Here is a 16,026-nt window from a genome sequence, read left to right as displayed (position 1 = left end):
CTAAAATATCGCATGATCATCTCGATAGACACAGAGAAAACGTGGCAAAATTGAACTCTCTTTCATGATAATGTATAAGACATTTTTCTCAACAAACTAGAAATAGAAGCAAATTTCCTCAACATAAAAAGGCCATATATTAAAAGCCCACAGCTAACATAATTCTTTATGGTGAAAAACTAAAAGCTTTTCCTGTAAGACTGGAACCAAAATAAGGGTGCCTCCTGTCACCACTTCTATTCATAGTAATGGAGGGCCTAGCCAAAGCAATTAGGCAAGAAATAAAAGATATCCAAGCTGGATAAGAAGAAGTAAAATTACCTATGTTTGCAATGGCATGATCTTACATGTATAAAACCTTAACAACTCCACACACACATGTGCTTTGTGATAGAATATATAAATTCAGTAAAGTTGCTATATACAAAATCAACATTCAAAAAATCAATTTCTGCATCATTGATACGATCATGTGGCTTTTGTCCTCTATTCTGTTCATGATGTATTACATTGATTTTGTATGTCGAACCATCCTTACATTCCAGGAATACATCCCACTTGGTCACGGTATATGACCCATTTCATGTATTGTTGAATTTAGTTTTGCAGTTTTTTTTTTTCTGAGTTTTATATCTATGTTGATTAGGGACATTGGTCTATAGTTTTCTTATCTTGTAGTGTCCTAGTCTGACTTTGGTATCAGGGTAATACAGGCCTTATAGAATGATGTAATAAGTGTACCCTCCTCTTCAATCTTTTCAAAGAATTTGAAGAGGACTGGTGTTAATGTTTCTTTAAATGTTTGGCAGAACTCTCCAGTGAAATCATCTGGTTCTGAGCTTTTCTTTTGAGAGGTTTTTCATTACTGTTCAATTCCCTTAGTAGTTGTGTGTTCAGATTTTCTATTTCTTTATGATTCAGTCTTGGTAGGATGCATGTTTCTAGGAATTTACCCATTTCTTCTAGGTTACGAAGTTTTCTAATATACAGTTGTTCATAATGTTTTCTTATGATCCATTTTATTTCTGTGGCATAGGCTGTAATATCCCACATCTAATTTTTAATTATTTGAATTTTTTCAATTTTGTTGATTTTTTCAAAAAACCAATTCTTAAGTTTTATTTTTTCCTATTATTTTCCCATTCTTTATCTCCACAGTGATCTTTATTATATTCTTCCTTCTACTATCTTTGGGTTTAGTTTGTTATTCTTTTTCTAGTTCCTTAAAGTAAGCAATTAGGTTGTTAATATCAGATTTTTCTTTTTTTAAGTGTTCACAATGATAGAATTCCATTTTTGCACTGTTTTTGATGCATCCTGTAAGTTTTGTATGTTGTTTTCATTTAAAATTTTCTCAAGATATTTTCTACTTTGCAATTCCTCCTTTGACCCGTTAGTTGTTGGGTTTTCCAATTTTCCTTCTCCTAATGATTTGTAGTTTCATTCTATTGTGACTGGAAAAGATATTTTGTATAATTTTATTATTTTAAAATTTGTTAAGATTTGTTTTGTAAACAAACATGTGATCTCTGCTGGAGAATGTACCATGTCTTATTGAGAATAATGTATATTCTGCTGCTGTTGGGTTGAATGTTTAGTACATGACTGTAGGGTCCAACTGTTGTTAAAGATCTCTATTTTCTTATAGAGTTTTTGTCAAGTTATTGAAAGTGGAGTATTAAGGTCTCCTACTATTTCTGTGTTACTGTCTATTTCTCTCTATTTCTCCAATATTTGCTTCATTTTTTAAGAACTCTGATGTTTGGTAAATATATAATTGTTACATTTTCCTGTTGAGTTGAAACCTTTTTTCCCCTTTGTAATGGTGTTTGATTTGGTATCATCACCTCTACTCTGATCATCATTTGCATATATTTTTCATCTATTTACTTGATTATGTGTGTCCTTAAGATTTCAGGTGATTCTCTTGAAGATAGCATATATTTGTATCCTTTAAAAAATCTAGTCAATCTATATCCTTTGATTGGGTTTTTATTTATTTATTGTTAAAGATTTTATTTATTTGAGAGACAGAGTGCGAGAGAGCACAAGCAGGGAGAGGAGCAGAGGGAGAGGAAGAAGCAGCCTCCCTGCTGAGCAGGGAGGCCGATGTGGGGCTTGATCCCAGGACTCTGGAATCATGACCTGAAACGAAGGTAGATGCTTAACCAACTGAGCCACCCAGACGCCCATGATTGGGTAATTTAATCCATTTACTTTAAAAGTAATTATTGATAGGGAAGGACTTACTATTGCCATTTTATTAATTACTTTCTGTCTGTAGCATTTTGCTTCTCACTACTACTTTTACTGCCTTCGTGTTTCACTTTTTAAAAAAAATATTGCCATGCTTTGATTCCTTTCCTGTTTCCTTTGTGTGTGTTCTATAGATATTCTTTGTGGCTACCATAGGGATTAATGTAAATATCTTAAAATTATAATGATCAATTTAAACTGACAATAACTTTATTCATAGGCTTGCCCTTCCCCTTTGTTTCTGATGTCAAATTACATCTTTATATACTGTGTACTCATTAACTCATTTTTGTGCTTTTAAGTTCTATATGAGTTAAAAGTGAATTTATGCACCAAAATGTAATTACAAAATTATAATTTATGGACCAAAATTACAAATTATATTTGTTCACATATTTACCTTTATTAGAGAAGTTTATATTTTTATATGGTTTTGTATCTGTCTAGTGTCCTGAATTTCAACTTGAGTGATTCTTTTTTTTTTTTAATATTTTTATTTATTTATTTGAGAGAGAGAATGAGAGAGAGAGCATGAGAGGGGGGAGGGTCAGAGGGAGAAGCAGACTCCCTGCCAAGCAGGGAGCCCGATGTGGGACTTGATCCCGGGACTCCAGGATCATGACCTGAGCCAAAGGCAGTTCCTTAACCAACTGAGCCACCCAGGCGTCCCGAGTGATTCTCTTTATAATTTCTTATAGGAGAGGTCTGATGGTAATTGTTTCAGCTTTTGCTTAACTAGGGAAATCTGAATTTTCCCTTCACTTTTCAAAGTTTTGACAGATATAGTTTTCTTGGTTGTAGTTGTTTTTTTGTTCAGCACTTTGAATATAATATCCTACTACTTTCTGACCTTCGAGGTTTCCACTGAAAAATCCTCTGAAAATCTTGAAGAACATCAACTGCAATCGAAGAGTCACTTTTCTCTTGCTTCTTTCAGGATTTTCGTTTCTTGAATTTTGAGTTTGATTATAATGTGTCTCATTTATGGGTTTCTTTCACAGTTTATTCTACTTGTAATTTGCTGACCTTCTTGAATTTGTATGTCCATTTTTTCCCCTCAAATTTGGCAAGTTTTCAGTCATTATTTTTTAAAATAAATACTCTGTCCCTTTCGCTTATTTTCTGGGACTTTCATAGTGCATACAGTGGCCCACTTGATGATATCCCATAAATCATTTAGGCTCTCTTCACTTTTCTTCATTCTTTTCACTCCTCTGACTTGATAATTGCAAATAACCTATCTTCAAGTTTACTAATTAATTTTCCTGCCTGATCAACTCTGCTGTTGAAATCCTCCAATAAAAATTTTCAAATTAGTTATTATATTTTTCATATCCAGGATTTGTTTGGGTTTTTAAAAAATTACTTCTACCCCTGTTAGTATTTTATTTGTTCATGCTTCATTTTCCTCATTTCATTTTGTTGTCTGTGTTCTCTTTTAGATCACTGAACATCTTAAAATGACTTTTTGGCAGGTAATTCAGAGATTTGTGTTTCTTAAGGGTTATGTTCTGCAGCTTTATTTTGTTACTTTGGGGCAGGTTTCCTTGTTTTTTTGTTTTGTTTTGTTTTGTTTTGTTTTGTTTTTTTGGTATGCCTTATGTTTTGTTGAGATTTGAACATTTAAAAAACAGACATCTCTCACAGTCTTTATGGACTGGCTTCAGGCATGGGAAGTCCTTCACCCATCATTCCAGCTAGAGGTTTTAGGACCTTAAAACATTTTCTGGGGATGGGTCTTTGGGGTCGTGCATATGCTTTCATTCTACTATATATGGCTGCTTCAAACTGTCTTAATTTCCTTAAGCAGCTTGGAGATTGTGTTTCTTTTGTAGTTCTCTGCCTGTATTCTGTTGCTTCCTTGGCACCTGAATGGGGAATTGCAGATTTCCTGCTGCTTTAAAATACTTTAAAGTGCTGCAGCATTTTCCTCTGTTTTTCTGTGACTTCCAACATTGCCACTCCCATTGGTTCTCCATTAGGCAAGACAGAAACCAGTCCCTTGGGCAGCCCCTAGACAAGCCAGTACATTGGATACAAGTTCTAGTCTTTTCTTTCTGTCCCAAGGGAGGAGCTTGGAATTGGAACATTTCCTCCTGATTGTGCCATGCCATATTGGGGGAGGGGTTGGGGTGAGAGAATGCCATAAGCTTCCTGCCCTTTTTGGTATTGGCCATGCATACATTTGCATGCTGCAGCATCCAAACTGGTTTCTGGAGTTTTTAAAAAGATATGTTTGTCTGTATATTGCTGTTAACTTAGTGTCTCTATGGGGATGAGGGCCTGGAGCTTCCAAGTTCACCATATTTCTGATGTCACTCTCATCTCCTGCTTCTAAGTTGCCTCTATCTTCATTTAGTCTTGTTTAATAGCTGTCAGTCTTTCCTATTTTCAGAGTTCTGGCAAAATTAGGTCTGACATCTTGTGCTTGTTTATCTATCTTGTCTATGAAGGGACTAGAACCTGGAGCTACCATCTCTGACAATTTGCTCCCAATGATTGCGTCTGAGCTCCATCTTGGTGTATGAATAGGATTTCAATAGGTGGACAGGTGGTTCAGGCACTCCCATTGAGAGAAAGGGCATGAGCACATACAAATGGAAAAGTGCATTTTATGTGTTCTGAGATTACATGTAGAACATGGAGTGTATTCCAAGATAACTTATGTAAAGCATATCAACTATATAGAATGCATATATTATCATGAAGTTAATGATAATTCAAATCATAACCTTGTGATACTACCTAGGTACCTAGTCATGGTGTTAAGAAGAGGTTTAACTGAGACTTAGAGGAAATCAGTTCAAATATATAAAATAGCAGAGAATGTCGGTAGTGTCTGCCCTTCCTGAGCTAGTTTTGGCATCATTTTAGTTTCAAAGGAGAGGCTATTATATCTCAACTACTAGGCTCAGCCCCGTTCCAACCTCCGGAACTTATGCTAACCTCACACACAACATGGGATTCACGATTCTAATTGTCCCTAGTATTTCTTATCCATTCTTCCTTTCTGGTGAATGCAGTGCATCTAACATATAAACCTATATAAAATATTCTTCCATGGCTTCTCATTGCGGTCAGCATAAATTCAAATCTTCTCCCAAACCTTTCATGATTTGACCTTTTGATTATTCCTCTAGCTTTATCTTTTGCTATTATTTGGCAAGTTTTCAGTCATTATTTTTTAAAATAAATACTCTGTCCCTTTCGCTGATCTAGTCAGTTCCCTGCTTTCAAGTCTCCTAGTCTTTGCTTATGTCTATAATATTCTTTGGTTCCATTTGCAGAGCTTTATATATCCTATTTGTCTCAGATTTGATGACACTTCCCTTTTTCTCACCCCCCAAACAGGTTATGTGTCATTCTGTTAGATGAACAGCATCCCACATATAACATCTCCTTTCATACTTATGATGTTAAGTTTCAAGTTTCTTTCCTATATTTCCACCAGTATACAAAATTGAGCGTAACAACCCTGTAATCACCACTGTATTACCAATTCCTATGAAAAGAATAGGCATATAAATATTTTCACTGAATAAATGAATTTATTACATTACCAAGAGCATCTTGATTGTAAATAATTAAAGTGTAATAAAAACTGCAACACTGAAATGACAATATACTCAATACCACAAGCTCTGATTGGTTTGAAGCCTTAGAAGGAACCTGACTTCTGCTCTAAACAGAGCCGAATACATACCTATGAGAAGAGACAAGGCTGTAGTTTTTCCTGCCCCATTTTGTCCTAGAAGAATAGTGATTTGCCCCTTATATAAATTCAAAGACATGTTGTTTACTACTACTTTGTCACCAAATTCCTGTGAGATAAAAGAAAGGATAACTTGTTATCTGTCACTATCACTTATGAAAGAAAAAACACTATACTCTATCCTTAGAAGAAACAACATTATAAAACAGGTGAAGGTAGGAGGTACAGGTTTCCAGTTATGCAATAACAAGTCATGGGCATAAAAGGTACAGCACACAGAACATGGTCAGTGGTACTATAATAGCATTGCAGGGTGACAGATGGTAGCTATGCTGGTGGTGAGCACAGCATAACATACAGACTTGTCAAATAACTATATTGTCCACCTGAAACTAATGTAACACTATGTGTCAACTACAACAAAGAAGTAAAAAAAAAAAAGAGAAGAAACATTATACTATCAAACTTGTGAAAAAAACATAATGTTGTGAACAATGAACATTTGTAGGTGCACTGAGTTTGTATGTTAGGCAAAATTGGTAGGGAAATGGAGGCCTCTCTAGGTGCACTAGTGTAGGTGCACTGAGTTTGTATGTTAGGCAAAATTGGTAGGGAAATGGAGGCCTCTCTATATTCTATGTATAATATAGAGTGTAATATAGTAATTCTGGGCTTATTCAATTGTAGTAAGAGCTAGAAAACTTCATAGAAGTTGCCACTAATGAGAAAAACTGATGCCATGATTTCAGCCAGAAGTTTGGTGATTCACAAGAGCATTCTCCTTTTTGTTGGGGTCTTTGGGGTCTTTGGTTTTGGGATCAAGGTAATGCTGGCCTCATAAAATGAGTTTGGAAGTTTTCCTTCCATTTCTATTTTTTGGAACAGTTTCAGAAGAATAGGTATTAATTCTTCTTTAAATGTTTGGTAGAATTCCCCTGGGAAGCCATCTGGCCCTGGGCTCTTGTTTGTTGGGAGATTTTTGATGACTGCTTCAATTTCCTTACTGGTTTTGGGTCTGTTCAGGTTTTCTATTTCTTCCTGGTTCAGTTTTGGTAGTTTATACTTCTCTAGGAAAGCATCCATTTCTTCTAGATTGTCTGATTTGCTGGCATATAGTTGCTCATAATATGTTCTTATAATTGTCTGTATTTCTTTGGTGTTCGTTGTTATCTCTCCTCTTTCATTCATGATTTTATTTATTTGGGTCCTTTCTCCTTTTTTTTTGATAAGTCTGGTCAGGGGTTTATCAATCCTATTAATTCTTTCAAAGAACCAGCTCCTAGTTTCATTGACCTGTTCTACTGTTCTTTTGGTTTCTATTTCATTGATTTCTGCTCTGATCTTTATTATTTCTCATCTCCTGCTTTATTTGCTGTTCTTTCTCCAGTTCCTTTAGGTGTAGGGTTAGGTTGTCTATTTGAGACCTTTCTTGTTTCTTGAGAAAGGCTTGTATTGCTATATACTTTCCTCTTAGGACTGCCTTTGCTGCATCCCAAAGATTTTGAACAGTTGTGTTTTCATTTTCATTTGTTTCCATTAATTTTTTAAATTCTTCTTTAATTTCCTGGTTGACCCATTCATTTTTTTAATTTAAAAAAAATTTTTTTAAAAAAGATTTTATTTATTTATTTGACAGAGAGCTAGAGAGAGAGCACAAGTAGGCAGAGAGGCAGGCAGAGCGAGAGGGAGAAGCAGACTCTCCACTGAGCAGGGAGCCCGACACTGGGTTCGATCCCAGGACCCTGGGATCATGACCTGAGCTGAAGGCAGCCGCTTAACCGACTGAGCCACCCAGGCACCCCAGACCCATTCATTCTTTAGTAGGATGCTCTTTAGCCTCCATGTATTTGAGTTCTTTCCAACTTTCCTCTTGTGATTGAGTTCTAGTTTCAAAGCATTGTGGTCTGAAAATATGCAGGGAATGATCCCAATCTTTTGGTACTGGTTGAGACCTGATTTGTGTCCCAGGATATGATCTATTCTGGAGAATTTTCCATGTGCACTAGAGAAGAATGTGTAATCTGTTGCTTTGGGATGGAATGTTCTGAATATATCTGTGAAGTCCATCTGGTCCAGTGTGTCATTTAAAGCCTTTATTTCTCTGTTGATCTTTTCCTTAGATGATCTGTCCATTTCAGTGAGGGGGGTGTTAAAATCCCCTACTATTATTGTATTGTTGTCAATGTGTTTCTTTGCTTTTGTTATTAATTGGCTTATATAATTGTCTGCTCCCATGTTAAGGGCATAGATATTTAAAATTGTTAGATGTTCTTGAGGGATAGACCCCTTAAGTATGATACAGTATCCTTCCTCATCTCTTATTATTGTCCTTGGTTTAAAACCTAATTTGTCTGATATAAGGATTGCCACCCCAGCTTTCTTTTGGTGTCCATTAGCATGGTAAATGGTTTTTCAGCCCCTTACTTTAAATCTGGAAGTGTCTTTAGGTCTAAAATGAGTCTCTTGCAGGCAGCATATTGATGGGTCTTGTTTTTTTTATCCAATCTGATACCCTGTGTCTTTTGATTGGGGCATTTAGCCCATTTACATTCAGGGTAACTACTGAAAGATATGAATTTAGTGCCATTGTATTGCCTGTAAGGTGACTGTTACTATACATTGTCTCTGTTCCTTTCTGGTCTATGTTACTTTTAGGCTCTTTCTTTGCTTAGAGGACCCCTTTCAATATTTCTTGTAGGACTGGTTTGGTGTTTGCAAATACTTTTAGTTTTTGTTTGTCCTGGAAGCTTTTTATCCCTCCTATTTTCAATGACAGCCTAGCTGGACTGGCTGCATATTTTTCTCGTTTGGTGCTCTGAATACATCATGCCAGTCCTTTCTGGTTTGCCAGGTCTCTGTGGATAGGTTTGCTGCCAATCTAATGTTTCTACCATTGTAGGTTACAGACCACCTTTCCCAAGCTGCTTTCAGGATTTTCTCTTTGTCTCTGAGACTTGTAAGTTTTACTATTAGATGTTGGGGTGTTGACCTATTTTTATTGATTTTGAGGGGTTTTCTCTGTGCCTCCTGGATTTTGATGCCTGTTTCCCTCCCCAAATTAGGGAAGTTCTCTGCTATAATTTGCTCCAATATACCTTCTGCTCCTCCCTTTCTTTCTTCTTCTTCTGATATCCCAATTATTCTAATATTGTTTCATCTTATGGTATCACTTATCTCTCTCAAATTCTGCCCTCGTGATCCAGTAGTTGTTTATCTTTTTCTCAGCTTCTTTATTCTCCATCATTTGGTCTTCTATATCACTAATTCTCTCTTCTGCCTCATTTATCCTAGCAGTTAGAGCCTCCATTTTTTATTGTACCTCATTAATAGCCTTTTTGATTTTGACCTGGTTAGATTTTAGTTCTTTTATTTCTCCAGAAAGGAATTCTCTAGTATTTTCTATGCTTTTTTCAAGCCTAGCTAGTATCTTTATAATCATCATTCTGAACTCTAGTTCTGACATCTTACTAATGTCCGTATTGATTAGGTCCCTGGCAGTTGGTACTGTCTCTTGTTCTTTTTCTTTTTTTTTTTTTTGAGGTCAGTTTTTCCATTTTGTAATTTTGTCCAGAGAAGAACAGATGAGAGAACAAAATGCCAAAAGGGTAACAACAACCCCAGAAAAATATACACTAAACAAATCAGAAGAGACCTGAAACTGGGGGAAAAAAAAAAAAAGAATATGATCAGGCTGGTGAATAGAACAGAGCCACACATTAGATTTTGGATGTATTTTGGTCTGTTAGAAGAAACTGCCTTTCAAAATTTTAAAGAAAGAAAAACTTATTTATATACAAAAAATAAGGTTAAATACAATGAAGGGGTAGAATATGACTATAAAAATGAAAATTAAAAAAGATTTAAAAAAAAGGAATTGATAAGATGTTGGCTGAAAAAGGAAAGAAGAAAAATTTTAAAAAGTATAGAAAAAAAAAGTTAAAAAAATTAACTTTGAAAGACTAAAGAATCATGGGGAAAAAGCCATGAATTCTATGTGTTGTATTCCCCTAGTGCTGGAATTTTGAAGTTCTCATTGATCAGTAAACTTGGTCTTGGCTGGATGTTCTTGCTGGTCTTCTGGGGGAGGGGCATGTTGCAGTGATTCTCAGGTGTCCTTACCCAAGGTGGAACTGCACCGTCCTTGCCAGGGGCCAGGCTAAGTAATCTGCTCAGGTTTGCTCTCAGTAGCTTTTGTTCCCTGAATGCTTTCCATATAGCTTTGGAGGACAAGAATGAAAATGGCGGCCTCCAATCTCTGGCCCCGAGGAGCTGAGAACTTGGGGCCCCACTCCTCAATGAGCCCTCAGAGAAAAGCAGTCAATCACTCCTGTCTCCCTGGTCTCTGGCTACACTCCGTGCTCACCCGGCCTGTGACCGAGCATTTCTGTTTCTGGTACATTACTCCATTTGGAGTCTCCAAACCTAGCAGATTCTGGTGGTGCGCTCCCATGCCGCTCCTCCTGGGCGAGGAAGGGGAGTCCCTGGATCTGCTACTTGTTGGGTCCCTGCTCGAAGAACAGTGGCCCGACTGTGCCACGGATCATGGTTTATGGCATCCCCGAGCTGAGAACCTGAAGTTTGGAATTGTGTTATCTCTGATATTTGAATTATTGTGTATCATGATGTGGACCTTCTTGAGTTCATCTTGTTTGGAATTCTCTGTTTCCTGAACTTGGATGTATGTTTTCTTCCCCTGGTTAGGAAAGTTTTCAGTTATTATTTCTTCAAGGAAGTTTTCTCTTTGTTTCTCTCTTCTCCTTCTGGGATGCCTGCAATGTTGAATGTTTGTTCACTTGATATTGTCCAAGAGATAACTTAACCTATCTTCATATTTAAAAAAAAAATTCTTTTTGCTGTTTAGCTTGGGTGCTTTCTATTACCCTGTCTTCCCAATCACTGATTCATTCTTTTGCATGTTTTAATCTACTGTTGATTCTCTCTAGTGTAGTTTTCATTTCAGTTATTGTAGTCTCCAACCCTGAGTGGCTCTTTTTTACATTTTCTATCTCAGCTACTTCTCCTAAACTTAAAGGAGTGGTGTTTATCTTGTTTGTCATTCTCTATGTGTTCTCCCTTTTGTTTGCAGAAGCTGTTCCGTCAGCCTTCAGTTCTTCTTCAGGAGGAAATGCTCTATAAATAGGCATAGATTTGTTGTGTTTGTGGAGAAGATGAGTCCAGGCTCTTCGTACCAAGATGGCACGTCACCATCTTGGACTGGAACTCAGCATTTTGTATGTTAATCAAACTTCAATAGAGTAGTTTAAAAAACATATGGATATTGCCTAGTTGATACTGTTTTTTCAAATATGATAAACTATGGAAACATCCAGGAAAATGTTTGAATTTACTATTTGCATTGGAATAAAACTGATACCTTATAAATCTTAATGTTATACATTAAAATAGAATTCATTAACAAGAAAAAAGATAAGTGGTGTGGCTATAGTAACATCAGTCAAAGTACATTTAAGAGAAGAATATTGCTAAGGATAAAGTGTATCATTTTATAATGATAAAGGGATCAACTTTTCAAGAAGACATAATTCTCCTAAACATTTATGCACCCAATAACAGATTCAAAAATATGTTGCCAAAAAGCTGGAGAGAAAAATAGAAAAATGCAGTTATTTTTAAAGACTTCAATATTTTTCTTTCAATAATTGTTAGAATATTTAGAATAATTAAGGATATAGAATATTTGATAAACTACCAACTAACTTAATTAACATTTATGTATCAGCCCAGGAATCAACAGCAGATTACACATTATTTTCAAGTCTGCATGTAATATGTAGTTAGACAGATGACTGATTGAGCCATAAAACAAGAATCAATAAATTTAAAAGGATTTGTCATACAAAGTATCTTCTCTTACCAGAATCAGAATTAAATTAGAAATTAGTAACAAAAAGATCTCTGGAAAATCTCCAAGTAATTGCAAACTAAATAATACAAGTTGTACAAAAGCTCTTCTGGAAAAGTAAAGAGGAAATACTTCCCAACTCACTCTATGAGGCTAGTATTATCCCGATATCAAAACTAGAAAAATGACTTACAAAAAAATGAAAGCAACAGACCAATATCCATCATTAACCTAAGTAAAAAAATTCTAAACCAAATTGAAGAAAAGTCATTCCATAAAAATGGATGATACACAATTTCACTTCTGGGAAATCAGCATGAAAAGTGGGTCCACAGACCTACTTCCCAGTGAAACAAGAAAAGCTGTGAAAATTAAAAAACAAAACAACAAAAAATCACGTATAATCTTCAGGAATTGTCGTAAGGGAATACAGCAAATGAAGAAACATTTATTCAAGGAAATCTACTACAACTTGGTAAATAACAGACTTGCTGTTTTTAACATCCTAGTCTAGTTTGTCATTCTAGGAATTATTCTAGTTTACTCCTCTTCCTTCAATGTCCACCCATCCCCAGTATTCTCAGTTCTGTTGGAAATCTCTTGGATCTGTCCATTTCTCTTTATATATACTTCCACAACCCTTATCCAATTCTTATTTCTTAAAAAAGTACCATCCAGTCTTTTTTCCCACTCTTCTCATTCTCAACTCCCCACCCTTCAATACCCTGTTTTCCATACTGTAGCCAAAATGATCTTTAAAACACATATATTACATTCCTCTAGTGCTTTGAACCAGTCAATGGCTTCCCAATGAAGCCATTTACTATCATTCTTTTGCCTCCAAATATATTGGTCTTCTTTTTGTTCCTCAAACACATGAAGATCTTTCTCACCTCAGGTTCGTTGAATTTGCTATTTGCCTACTGTGGGTATTCTTCTCTTACTTAGCTTTCAAAAAATTAGCTCTACTCATTCTTCAGATCTCAGCTCAAAGGTCATTTCCTCAGAGAGATTTCCCTTTAACTACATTTAGTGTCATCCTCTCCACTTACACTCAGATGTTACTACTGTATCAACTTTATTTTCTTCACAGAATTTATTATAACATTGAAACATCACTTGTTGCCAAGCCTATCAGAGATTAGAAGCATAATGAATGAAGTAAATACTATATTGTAAAGATATATCTATACATTTTTTGAATGTCACTTAAATTAGAATTATACTGATTATGACACATTCATTATTAAGCATCCTATTTGTTTTCTAAAAATGGCCAGTTACAAACCCAGGGCACAGTATATGGCTTTCAGTCTTTGCAGGAAAAAGAGACCTTTGAAACAAATACCTTGTGCAAATGTTTGATCTGGATATCTGCCACCAAACTAGTAGGTTCAGCCTCAAAATACTTGTTTAGAGTTTCCCCACAGCTTTTCATTTCTTCTTTTTTCCTAACTTTTGGTTCACCAAACCAGTATGAGCGCTACAAAGAAAGCCAAAATGTAATTACCAAGATGAGCTTTCAGAAATAAAGCATTCCATCTGAACAGATCTATAATGAATAAAGTGACTGACTTAGTAATCCAAACCTGCCTACAAAGAAAAGTGCAGGACCAGATATCTTCACTGGTACCAAACATTTAAACAAGAATTAAAAATTGTTCTCCAAGCCTTCCAAAAAGTCAGAGAAAGGAACACTTCCTAACTCATTCTATGAGCTCAGCATTACTTGAAAGGCAAATGCCAAAGTCAAAAACATCACAAGGAAAATAAACTACAGACCAATATCCCTTACTAATATAGATTTTAAAATCTTCAAAAAATACTTGTAAACTAAATCTAATAGCATATCAAAAGGAATATTCATCATGGCAAAGTGGGATTTATCCTAGGAATGCAGGGTGGTTTAACATACAAAAACCAATCAATGAAATATATCACATTAATAGAACAAACGGGACATGATCATTTCAACTGACGCAAATAAAGCCTCTGACAAAGTGTTTCATGATAAAAACACATGGAAAACGAGGAACAGTTTCTTGAGTTCATTAGGGAATTTTTTTTTAAAGATTTTATTTATTTATTTGAGAGAGAGAATGAGACAGAGAGCATGAGAGAGGGGAGGGTCAGAGGGAGAAGCAGACTCCCTGCCGAGCAGGGAGCCCGATGCGGGACTCCAGGATCATGACCTGAGCCGAAGGCAGCTGCTTAACTGACTGAGCCACCCAGGCGCCCCCATTAGGGAATTTTTAAAAAAATATTTTATTTGACAGAGAGAGACACAGCGAGAAAGGGAACACAAGCAGGGTGAGTGGGAGAAGGAGAAGCAGGCTTCCCGCTGAGCAGGGAGCCTGATGCGGGGCTTGATCCCAGGACCCTGGGATCATGACCTGAGCCGAAAGCAGATGCTTAACGACTGAGCAACCTAGGTGCCCCAAAATTCATTAGGGAATTCATGAAAAAACTCACAACCAACGTCATACTCAATAGTGAAAGACTTAAGCTTTTCCTCTAATCAGGAATAAGACAAGGATACCTGCCTTCATCCTTGCTATTCTAAACTGGAAAGAAAGAAGTAAAACTGTATTTGAAGATAACATGATTCTACATATTGAAGTGCCTAGAGAACCCTCCCCTACATATACTACTAGAGCTAATAAATTCAGCAAAGATGCAGGGTACAAGATCAACAGGTATACATCAATTGTGTTTGTATATACCAGCTATGAACAATACAAAAAGAAAATTCGATTCTATTTTTTTAAAAATTTTTTGTTATGTTAATCACCATACATTACATCATTAGTTTTTGTAGTGTTCCATGATTGTTTGTGCATAACACCCAGTGCTCCATGCAAAACATGCCCTTTACCTGTCACCAAGCTAACCCATCCCCCCTCCCTCCTTCCCTCTAGAACCCTCAGTTTGTTTTTCAGAGTCCATCGTCTCTCATGGTTCGTCTACCCCTCCAATTTCCCCCCCTTCATTCTTCCCCTCCTTCTATCTTCTTCTTTTTTTTCTTAACATATATTGCATTATTTGTTTCAGAGGTACAGATCTGTGATTCAACAGTCTTGCACAATTCACAGCGCTTACCAGAGCACATACCCTCTCCAGTGTCTATCACCCAGCCACCGCATCCCTCCCACCCCACCCCCACTCCAGCAACCCTCAGTTTGTTTCCTGAGATTAAGAATTCCTCCTATCAGTGAGGTCATATGATACATGTCTTTCTCTGATTGACTTATTTCGCTTAGCATAACACCCTCCAGTTCCATCCACGTCGTTGCAAATGGCAAGATCTCATTCCTTTTGATGGCTGCATAATATTCCATTGTATATATATACCACCTCTTCTTTATCCATTCATCTGTCGATGGACATCTTGTCTCTTTCCACAGTTTGGCTATTGTGGACATTGCTGCTATAAACATCAGGGTGCACGTACCCCTTCAGATCCCTACATTTGTATCTTTGGGGTAAATACCCAGTGGTGCAATTGCTGGATCATATGGTAGCTCTAAGAAAATTTGATTCTAACAATTCTATTTACAATAACATCCAAAAGAGTAAAGTACTTAGGAACAAAGTTAACCAGAGAGGTGAACGACTCACACACTGAAACTATAAAACCTCAATGAAAGAATTTAGACTATATAAATAGAAAGTTAAAAAAGAAAAATAAAGTTCATGGACTGAAAGACATTTTTTGGGCAGGGGGGATGATTCTGAGATCATCACTGTGTGCTCTGCTCTGATTCCCAGAGTTCCCTTCATCACTGGGCTCCAGGGGCCCACAGTGCTGACATGCTCTTTTCTGGCTGCTTTCCTTTCCTGCCTCATTTTCCCTCTCTCTAACCCTTCCAAATAAATTCCAAACCCTGTGAAAGACAGTATTTTTAATACAGCAATACTACTTAAAGCAATCAATAGATTCATTGTAATTACTATAAATATTCTAATGGTTACTTTTACAGATATAGAAAAGCTGATTCTCAAGTTCTTATGGAACTTCCAGGACCCCCTAATAGCCAAAACAGTCTTGAAAAGGAAGAGAAAAAGCTGGATGACTCACACCTTCAGATTTCAAAACTTACTATAAAACTATAGTAATCAAACAGTGTGGCATTGACATAAGAATAGACATATAGGCCAATGGAATAAAATTGAGGATCCAAAGATGAAACCATAC

General features: G+C 36.3%; 1 protein-coding gene across 1 annotated transcript in view; it reads right to left on the bottom strand.

The window, feature by feature from the left end:
- Nucleotides 1-16,026, bottom strand: part of LOC110577498 (phospholipid-transporting ATPase ABCA3-like) — a 172,571-nt gene that overhangs the window by 119,915 nt on the left and 36,630 nt on the right. Inside the window, exons 10-11 of the mRNA XM_044915268.1 lie at nucleotides 13,180-13,314; nucleotides 5,931-6,077 (exon numbers count right to left, since the gene is read on the bottom strand). Of these exons, the coding sequence (XP_044771203.1) occupies nucleotides 5,931-6,077; nucleotides 13,180-13,314 (282 nt within the window). The remainder of the gene's footprint in view (nucleotides 1-5,930; nucleotides 6,078-13,179; nucleotides 13,315-16,026) is intronic.

Source organism: Neomonachus schauinslandi, chromosome 5 (assembly GCF_002201575.2).
Source record: "Neomonachus schauinslandi chromosome 5, ASM220157v2, whole genome shotgun sequence".
Classification (NCBI taxonomy): Eukaryota; Metazoa; Chordata; class Mammalia; order Carnivora; family Phocidae; genus Neomonachus; species Neomonachus schauinslandi.
This window is presented reverse-complemented; position numbering and strand designations above follow the sequence as displayed.